The sequence below is a fragment of the Pelophylax lessonae genome (assembly GCF_965119305.1).
Source record: "Pelophylax lessonae genome assembly, chromosome: 4".
In the NCBI taxonomy this organism is placed as follows: Eukaryota; Metazoa; Chordata; class Amphibia; order Anura; family Ranidae; genus Pelophylax; species Pelophylax lessonae.
Window position 1 is genome coordinate 559177044 of NC_138771.1, and position 10693 is coordinate 559187736.

The following is a 10693-nucleotide window of genomic DNA, read 5'->3' on the forward strand; positions in this document are numbered from 1 at the left end:
TTCGGAGAGTTGTCCCATAGCCACTACTTTATTATCTTGGCTGTGTTTAGGGTCATTGTCCTGTTGGAAGATGAACCTTCCCCTCAGTATGAGGTTCAGAGCACTCTGGAGCAGGTTTTCATCAAGGATGTCTCTGTAAATTGCTGCATTCATCCCTACCTCGATCGTGACTAGTCTCCCAGTTCCTGCCACTGAAAAACATCCCTACAGCATGATGCTGCCACCACCATGCTTCACTGGTATTGGCCAAGTGATAAGTGGTGCCTGGTTTCCTCCTGACATGATGCTTGCCGTTCAGGAAAAATGTTCAATCTTTGTTTCATCAGATCAGAAATCTTTGTTTCTCATGGTCTGAGAGTCCTTCAGGTACCTTTTGGCAAACTCCAGGTGAGTTGCCATGTACCTTTTACTGAGGAGTGGCTTCCGTCTGGCCACTCTACATACAGGTCTGATTGGTGGAGTGCTGCAGAGATGGTTGTTCTTCTGAAAGGATCTCCTCTCTCCGCAGAGAAATGCTAGAGCTCTGTCAGAGTAAACATCGGGTTCTTGGTCATTTCCCTGACTAATGCCCTTCTCCCCTGATCGCTCAGTTTGGGCATGCAGCCCGCTCTAGGAAGAGTCCTGGTGGTTCCAAACTTCTTTTATTTACGGATGATGGAGGCCACTGGGCTCATTGGGACCTTCAATGCTGCAGAAATTGTTCTGTACCCTTCTGCAGATATGTGCCTCGATACAATCCTGTCTCTGAGGTCTACAGACAATTCCTTGTCCTTCATGGCTTGGTTTGTGCTCTGACATGCACTGTTAACTGTGAGACCTTATATAGACAGGTTTGTGCCTTTACAAATCATGTCCAATCAACTGGATTTACCACAGATGGACTCCAAGTTGTAGAAACATTGCAAGGATGATCAGCGGACACAGGATGCACCTGAGCTCAATTTTGAGTGTCATGACAAAGGCTGTGATTTCTTACATACATGTGTTTTTTTCATTTTTTTTTTTAATTTGCAAAGATTCCAAACAAACTTCTTTTATGTTGTCATTATGGGGTATTGTTTTTAGAATTTTGAGGAAAATATTGAATTTAATCCATTTTGGAATAATACTGTAACATAACAAAATGTAGAAAAAGTGAAGCGCTGTGAATACTTTCCGGATGCACTGTATACAGACACACAGACAGACACACTCACACCACTGCTTGCCTGCACATTCCTCCTCGCTTGATGAATACTCATGGATCTCCTGCTTATCTCCTGCAGTCTCCTCTTATCTCTGCCCTCATCCAGCCTCCTCCAGCTCTCCTTGGCTTTCCTATGACTCACCCCCTCCATCCATGCACCTTAAAAAAGCCATGATGATTCGCTGAGAGATTTGCGAGACTGTCAAGCTGTTGGACTGAATCCACTGCAGAGGATAGGACCCAGCTGCAGCATCTCCCACTATACCACAATGGTACTTTAAAGATTGTTACACGTGGATGGCTTTTTAAAGGTGCATGGATGCACCAAAGCATGTGAGTGCATTACCACATTTTTTATAAAATTAAAAGGTTTTTAAAAGGTATAAGCACCATTGTGAGCTTTTATATTTTTCATGATATGCTGATTACTATGGAGAAAGTGGCTGATATATGGGATATGATCACCTGGAGGCGTTAACCATTTGATATCCAGCATTTGAGCCCAATTGAATCTAACATAAGGTGAGCGCCCAATAACAAGGGGGTTCACGATTAGGAGTGAGTTGTGACACCCCGGTCAATCACCTGGTTTGGGGACACTGCCACAAATTGGTGGCTTGAGCACTTATAGAAGATTTATTTGCACAGATTGTCACAAAAGACTTTATTGGACACTTGATTGCTATTTGCCACATGGACTTTACCACAGCTACTACTTATCATTTATAGCACTTTATATATTGTATGGATTGATATGCAGTATATTTAAGCACAAGGATTTATTGTGATACACACTTGTAATTTAGCACTTTGCACTTTCTTCTACCACAATTCATATTCATTTCTAGGAATCGCACTGTACACAACTATATATATATTTTTTTACCTTTCATCATTGGATTTTATTTATGATACAGCATTTTAAGATTATGAAATTGGAATCTTTTGCTTGAGGGTTATACACATATATATATTTATATAATTTTTAGGAATCGTACTGTACACGACTATATATATATATATATATATTTTTTTTTTATATATACTTTTCATCGTTGGATTTTATTTATGATACATCATTTTAAGAGTTGAGCGAGCACCTGGATGTCCGGGTTCAGCGGGTCCAGCTGAACTTGAAAAAATAGTCCGGGTTCGTGATTTAACCCCGATCCGGAACCCCATTGAACTTTTTAGCACTAAAAGGGCTCTAAAAAAAAAACATGGAAAGGGCTAGAGGGCTGCAAATGGCAGCAAAATCTTGTTAAGAGCATGGCAAGTGCTCTGCAAACAAATGTGGATAGGGAAAATAACTTAAAATAACATAAAAAAACATAAAAATAAAAAAGAATCATCTTGATCTAGGAGGATGAGGCCCATATGGAGTAGGAGGTTGAGGTGGAGGTGGATGTGGCGGTGTAGGTGGAAGCGGCGGTGGAGGAGGACGAGGTAGCCAACACTGGATTTTGTTTTTAGTTTTATTTCTTTTTAGATTAGGGTACACCCCAAAAGAGTGTGAAAGATCAAAAATACAACAATGGCTGGGTAAGGCAGGTATACATGTCTATTCTGCACAAGGTACAGACAAGTCCTGTGGGATCCATGCCTGGTTCATTTTAATGAACGTGAGCTTGTCCAGATTGGCTCTGGACAGGCAGCTGCGCTTGTCTGTGATAACGCCCCCAGCCATGCTAAATACACGTTCAGATAATACACTGGCTGCAGGGCAGGCCAGCTCCTCCAAGGCGTAAAAGGCAAGCTTAGGCCATTTGCCCAATTTGGAGACCCAGAAGTTGAAGGGGGCAGACCCGTCATTCAGTACGTGTATAGTACGTAAGAAATGGTAAGGAACTGTATATGGTATATGGTAAGGAACTGTGATGGCGGCGGGGGGGGCTTTTTTCCCCCTTCTGGGTTGAATCTGGCCTTGGAATAGGTCTGTGTATCCCTGGTTGTGGGCCGGGCTCTCCCAAAGCTGTCTAAGTTCTGAGGCCTTCTGGTAGGCACGGGGCTGCACTGGTCTTGCCAGGGACCAGGATTCTGAAAAGCCTGTGGTGTATGTGCCCCTGGAGTGGCAGTCCAGGGTGCCATAATTCACTGAGGATGGCAACACTATGAGTATGGCACCAAGGACACTGCACTTCCTACACACGTTTTTCACACCTGCCTCAAGGGCCGGGCCTTTTGGTCAGGAGTCAGGACCAGAGGAATTTTTTATTCCTGGCCGAAGGGCCTGCCATAGTATTGCAACGTGGCACTAACCTTGCACTTCTCCACTATCGCTTTCCCCACTTTTATGTGTTGTGTGTCTCACGTTTTGTGTTTTTTATTGTGGCGGTACACTTTATTTTGCACAGCATGATTAGTAGGGTGTAGGTCCTTGGGCCTGTCCCTGAAAGTCTTGGGAGGGGGGGGGAAATGGCCTTCTGGCTTGGTTCGCCCTCTCTCATAGGGTCTCTCTTCGGGAGAGCCACACCTAGTACTTGAGGTGGTCTGTTTCAGCAGACCTCCTAAAGAACGGGGCTGCCTGGTTTCGGCCAGGTTAGCCAGTGTAAGTACCCCAGTCCCTGTAAGGAGTCTTGCGCCCCGGTGGATCAGGGTCAGGGACCATGTGTAAACCCTGTGCACTTTTTGTGTTTTACTTTTTTGGTGTGCACTTTTTTATGCACCCACCGGGTGATAGTCTGAGTGTGTTCACACACCACGGGCTTAAAAAAAAAAAGCAGCTGGTGGTCCTGGTTGTTGTGGCATGCCGACAAAGCTTTTCCACATTTCATAAATGCTAACCCTGCCTTCTGTGGTGCAGGCAGTGCCCTGCCTGCATTGGCGACTTCCTCCTCCTCTGCCTTCGCCTTGTGCTTCCACTGTGCCCCGCTGTCAGGTGGGAATGCCACCAGCATCGTTTCTCGACCTTTTGGCTAAGATCAAGTGTAGTATCTGCTGTTATCAGTTAAATCAGTAATCAGTAAAACTGCCTGCTGTCGTTTACCCCTGGTTGTGCTGAAGTTGGTGGTGAAGGTGTTACGCTGACCGAATGCAAGGGCGGTAGAGGATGAGGATGAGAAAGCGGAGTAGGAGGAGTTAGCAACAGGAGGCAAACTGAAGCTCCCTGCAATCCTCCGTGGTGGAAGGGGATGCGCCAAACAAATTTAAAGGGTGTATCTCACAGTAACATAATCAGCAAACGATGCAAAATGATTCATTTTCCCCTAAATGGGTGTTTATTGAATAGCAGAATAGAACAACAGTATGTAGAGGGTGTATGTCACAAGTACACATACAGACTAGGCCGCAATTTAATATTTTTTCCCTAAATGGGTGTTTATTTAATAGCGGCATAGAACAACAGTATACAAAGGGTGTATCTCACAGTAACATATGCAGACTAGGCCGCAATTTAATTTTTTTCCCTAAATGATGTTTATTGAATAGCAGAATAGAATAACAGTATCCAACGGGTGTATCTCACACGTACAGCTACAGACTAGGCCGCAACTTAATATTTTTTCCCTAAATGGGTGTTTATTGAATAGCGGCATAGTACAACAGTATACAAAGGGTGTATCTCACAGTAACATATGCAGACTAGGCCGCAATTTAATATTTTTTCCCTAAATTGGTGTTTATTGAATAGCGGCATAGAACAACAGTATCCAAAGGGTGTTTCTCACAGTAACGTATGAATGAAAATTTTTTATTTTTCCCTTTTAATTGGTGATTTTTGAAGAGCAGATAAGAACACAGCAGTGTCTAAAGGGTTTATCTCACAGTAACATATAAATGAAAAAAATAAGTAAAAAAAATGTTCCCTTTAAATTGGTGATTTTTGAATAGCAGATTAGAACAGCAGTGTCTAAACGCTGTATGTCACAGAAAATATGAAGGAAAAACATTTTTTTTTTTAAATCCAGATTAAGCAGACACATATGCTTGCAATAAATGTCCGCTGCAAGCCGCCCACCTAACAGACTGATAAAAGTTTTTATTTTTTTCTCCCTCCTCCTCACTGGGCTCAGGTCAGGGCAAAAAGATTGTGCACTGCATCCCCACACAATAAAATCGATGTAGATCGCTGTCTGATTAAAGAACATTCTTCTGCCCTGTGTCTTATTCTTTCCCTGAAAGCAATCTCCAGCCTGCCCCTACAATAATCTCCTATCTCTCCCTCAAATAAGCAGCAGCAGGAACTTTTCCCTACAGTAGTTAGAGCAGAGTGACATGCGGTGCTACGTGACTCCAGCTTATATAGAGGCTGGGTCACATGCTGCACTGGCCAATAACAGCCATGCCATTAGTAGGCATGGCTGTGATGGCTTCTAAGGGAACACTAGTTAAACGCTTGTTGATTGGCTGCCCTGCAGCTGTTGAAACCGCGCCATTAAAACTGCGCCAAAACATGAAATAAATTACCGAACAACGGACTGTATCAGTAAAATGTTCGGGTCCGTGTCCCAGTACCGAAAACCCAAAAGTCTGGTATGATCCCGAACAATACAGTCCCTGTTCGCTCAACCCTATATATATAAGTATTTTGATTTTATTATAGCCAAATTTACCACCCAAACTCCTCCCACAGTTTTTACACTACATAGACAGTAATATACCGAAACATGCGGATTGTTCCCGATTGATGCTATTAATTTGTGGAACGTTTCACTGAATGGTTCATGAAATATCAGCGTTTTTGTGGCGAAATTGGTCCTATAGAAATGAATGGCGGAATGTTCAAAACTAGAGTGGGAGCTGACAAAAGCTAGAGTGGGAGCTGAAAAATCAGGACATGATTTCTAAACTGCCACCACTCCCTCATTTTCATCTACATATCTTATATCAAAACGTTCGGCTATCCCTGCTGTCACTAAAAATGTCCACGGCTAAGCTATAGTCCTGATAGTTTTCCCAATATGTCCATTTGTTTGCAACTCATGCCACCCATTGACATTCATTGAAACTCCACTCTAGCCACCTCAAATCTGAAGGGCAATTTCTAAACTGCGACTGTGCCTTCATTTTTAATATTTCAGAGACATACTATGCACTGAAATGTAGGTTTGGGTCTTGCAATTCTCCCAATATAAAGCTTTTCACTGTAGGATTTATAATCTTTAAACTACAACCGTTTGAAGATGGCAATTGTCAGTGAAGTGAGCAAGTTGGAGCAGTTTGTTTTTAATCGCTCTTCTCTGCCCTTGCTGTAGAGTGAGTTGCCATGGGAACCCAGGTGTGTGAGCAGCCAGCAGAGTGACAAAAGCTAGAGTGTGAGCTGACAAATCAGGACATGATTTCTAAACTGCCACCACTCCCTCATTTTCACCTACACAAATCGTATATCAAAACATTCAGCTATCCCTGCTGCCACTAAGAATGTCCACGGCTAAGCCAAAGTACTGACAGTTTTCACAATTTCTTAACTGTTGCCACTCCCCCGTACACACACCACACCACACACACACACCACCCACACCACACACACACACACCACCCACATACCAAACCCAAACACACATCATACCCACACACTCACACATACCACACCCACACACCCCACACACACCCCCACACACACCGCCCCACATACACACCACATACACCACACCCCACACAGACCCCCCCCCACACACGCACACACACCACCCACACACCACTCCCCCCCAACCCAAACACCATCACACACCACACACACACCACACTCACACCCACACCACACACACCACACAGACCCCCCCCCCCACACACACACACACCACCCACACACCCCCCACACACACACACACACACCCACACACACACAACACACACAACCTCCTGAAGACCCCTGGGATGTATGACATCATTTGCCTAGGCACAGAAACCAGGAAGTAACTAAAGAAATGTAAAAAAGAAAAGTTTAAAACAAGTAAATATAATATGCTTTCCTATCTATTTACTAATGCTAGCAGCATGAGGATTGAAAATAATAAATGTTGATTGGGAGATTGAAGTTCCACTTTAATGTTATGGTGAACAGAAATATAGTACACAAGGGGCACTCACTCAGTCCTTTCCAGCTGAAGAACTATTGGTTTTCCATTTACTTCTAGTCCATAGTGCACTAGGTCTGGATACTTGCTCTGTAAAGTGAAAGATTTGCATGGTAGAGGGTTATTTTCTCACTTGGGAAATGCATGAGAAAAACAGATAAATATATATTATTAATTAAATGATATAGGACTCTCAGTGTCCTCTATCGGATGCTCCTGAAAGTGTCCAACCATTTTTGGAGATGTATAGAGGCAGAAGGAACCCTTCTGTATATTTTCTGGGAATGCCCCAAGTTGGGGGAATTCTAGGACCCTGGAGAACATACGATAAAGACCCTTATAAATGTGCATCTGGAAGGAACTCCGGCAGCCTACCTGCTGCATGATACTCGTTGCTTAAAGAGGAGCTCCCCCCAAAAAATTAAAAGTCAGCAGCTTCAAATACTGTAGTTGCTGACTTTTAATATAAGGACATTTACCTGTCCAAGGATCCAACACTGTCCAGGCCCTGGCATCTTCCCACTGCTCATGCACGAGCAGTATTGCACTTTGTGAATGGTCCCGCAGTCTTCTAGGACCTGTGATGTATCCCAGATGGCTGCAGGCAAAGAGGTAAGTTGAACCTCTGCAGGTCAAAACCAGGTACCCACTCCCCCTCCCCCAAAAAAATACCAAGTGGCAAATGTGGTGGGGGGAGGAGACAACAAGCAGAATTTCCCCTCCTTAATGTTCCTAAAGTCTGCATCCCAGCAATGTGGAAATATAGTTTTCCCCCCTCCATTTCAAAGTGGCAAGCTAGGATTACAGGAGTACAAAAATAGAACAGCTATGGCTACAAAGGAGCTGGAAGAGAAATACTGAATAACCTGGAGACCTTGGTTCTTGTACAGGCAGTCCCTGGGTTACGAACAAGATAGGGTCTCTAGGTTTTTTCTTAAATTGAATTTGTATGTAAAACAGGTACATTTGTTTAAGGGCAACTCCATGCAAAAAAATCATTTTTTATGTTTTTTGGATAACATAGGAAAGGGTTAACACCCCTGTAATGTTTGTTTTGCTGTCTGTGCTCCTGGTCAAAAGATTTTACTGGGTTTGTAACCCGAGGACTGCCTGTACAAGAACTTTATGTTACGGTGACAAATGGATTTGGAAAATTTTGGGTTGTTGTGGAAACAAGGCTTGGTGATAAACCTTCAGTGGCGACACCTTTTTCTAATGATAACTCTTAGGGCCCTTTCACACGGGCTTTCCGATCAGGTCTGCCTGTCAGTTTTTCAGGCGGACGTGATCGGATGCTCCATGCGCTGACATCCGCTGCTATCCGATCCAATCCTGTCTGTTAAATCCAGGTGGATGGAAACCCTATTTTCAGTCCATCGGGAGGATCAGATTGGATAGGATCAGATGAAAACAGACAGGTGGTCCATTTTCATCCGATCTCCCATAGGGGAGAGCGGGAATCTGACAGGTCTGTCTCTGCAAAGTAAGCGGAGACGGACCTATCATCTGTCTGCTCAGCCAGGATAGATGGATCGATCCCCGCTGAGCAAAACTGAGTCCACCAGGCTGTAAGCACATGTGAAAGGACCCTTACAGGAGTGATTTTCCTTTCATAGGGGTAGATTTCCTTTTTTGTAAGTATAAGCCCTTTGTAAGTCCGATGTTTGTAACTTGGGGACTGCCTGTACAGGGCTTCCTCACTGAAGCCTCTATCTTGAACCCTAGCATTTCTCCAATTACACAGAGCTGGCTCCTTGGACAATGATAGGGGTGTCTGGATAATCCCCTTCCCCCTTGTCCTCTTTCCCCTCTGGGCCCAGTTCACTCCCTTTCCATATAATCGCAATGGCTTACTTCCCAATGTACTTCTCTCACACTACCTTCTCCAAACTTGTCTTCCTACTACAGTGTTACTGTCTTTTGTAAGGTACTCAGGCCTTTCAAAAAAAAAAAAAAAGTTTACTTGAGAGGAAAGTAACTTGTATCACATGGACCTTATTCTGTAATAATACCTCATGAAGTCATGTTTTATAATCTTGTAAAATGTTGTACATATATAAACTTTGAATGTTCTTTACTCTTGATAAAGAATTTAAAGCAGGACCTAGTTGATTATTTTATGATAGTAGAAAGAATAGTTATGTGCAACAACCCATTCAGCCAACCAGCAATACATTTTCAATGATAACTATACTGGGTTTCTAAAAGTCAAATATTGATTACTGTACCCCTTGATGTTGTGATATTAGGGTTGATTTACTAAAATTGGAGAGTGCAAAATCTGGTGCAGCTTTGCATAGTAGCCAATCAGCTTCTAACTTCAGCTTGTTCAATTAACCTTTGACAAAAAAAACCTGGAAGCTGATTGGTTTCTATACAAAGCTGCACCAGATTTTGAATTGTCCAGCTTTAGTAAATCAACACCATTAAGTTCAATTTTAGGCACATAATTGTTTGATGCCTTCTGTCCATGATTGCTTGGTTTACCTTTGAGTTTTTTTATTTTTTTCCTCAAAACTCAAAAACATTCCAGTGAGTTTACTGAATGTAAAAATGTCTGTCCATACGTAACCAAGTAACTCTAGTGTAGGATGTAAGAACCAGGGTGATTGTGTGAATGGTTTTCTGTTCTCTATGAATCCCTACAGGATATACTTGTATTGTATAAAGAAACAAAATAGACTAGATTTTATTTTCTACAGTGATAATATATTTCATACTTATTCAACACAGAATGAGTCATTTTTTCTAAATGTATTCTATTTACCACTAGTCCTGTATGAGGGGTATACTGTATAGACAGATTACAATTCAAATATTTACTTTACCTTAGTGTCCCTTTTGTGCTGAGTATGAAGTTTTCGAGGATAGACCACCTCATATTTCCATTCCTCAGGTATTGAATTAACTGCTAGAAAATAGAAAGAAATGTTAAAAAAGAAAGCATTGAATATCATTGAGAAATACAGCAAAAAAATAGAACTAGTAAATTTTGTAATCCTGAAACACAAAGCGTAAAACACGGTAATGTAAAATTTTAAATTACACATAAATGGATCTGCAAACTCACCAATTATCCGGGCGTTCAGCAGCAAAAGTAGCAGCATCAGAGGTCCCGGCATTGTCACTGTGCTTATCCTGTTGTGAAAGTGACACAGGAAGTATCAATGCTGAAGTATGTGCATAAGTATACTGGATTGCTCAATAATACTTTCTGTATATGGGTGTCAACTGATGGAAACATCAGCACCTCAATTTATTTATATTTATTCTATAACATTTTAATGAGGCTTAAAGTGAAACTATAAAAATGAAAAATTCCTTCAAATATCGTGCCTTGGGGGTCCCCTGAATGCGCCTGTAAAGTAGTGCATCTCTACGATGTATGTAGCCTGCTGCAGCTATACTGACATTTCTAAAGCAAAAAATGTCATATACAAATATACATACAAATTTGCTAAGTAGCAAATTTATATTATTTTTAACTAAT

General features: G+C 42.2%; 1 protein-coding gene across 1 annotated transcript in view; it reads right to left on the reverse strand.

The window, feature by feature from the left end:
- Positions 1 to 10326, reverse strand: part of LOC309553892 (zinc metalloproteinase-disintegrin-like VLAIP-B) — a 127374-nt gene extending 117048 nt beyond the window's left edge. Inside the window, exons 1-3 of the mRNA XM_082255378.1 lie at positions 10274 to 10326; positions 10032 to 10114; positions 7217 to 7293 (exon numbers count right to left, since the gene is read on the reverse strand). Coding sequence (XP_082111504.1) covers positions 7217 to 7293; positions 10032 to 10114; positions 10274 to 10325 — 212 coding nt within the window. The 5' untranslated portion in view covers position 10326. The remainder of the gene's footprint in view (positions 1 to 7216; positions 7294 to 10031; positions 10115 to 10273) is intronic.
- Positions 10327 to 10693: the final 367 nt, after the last annotated feature.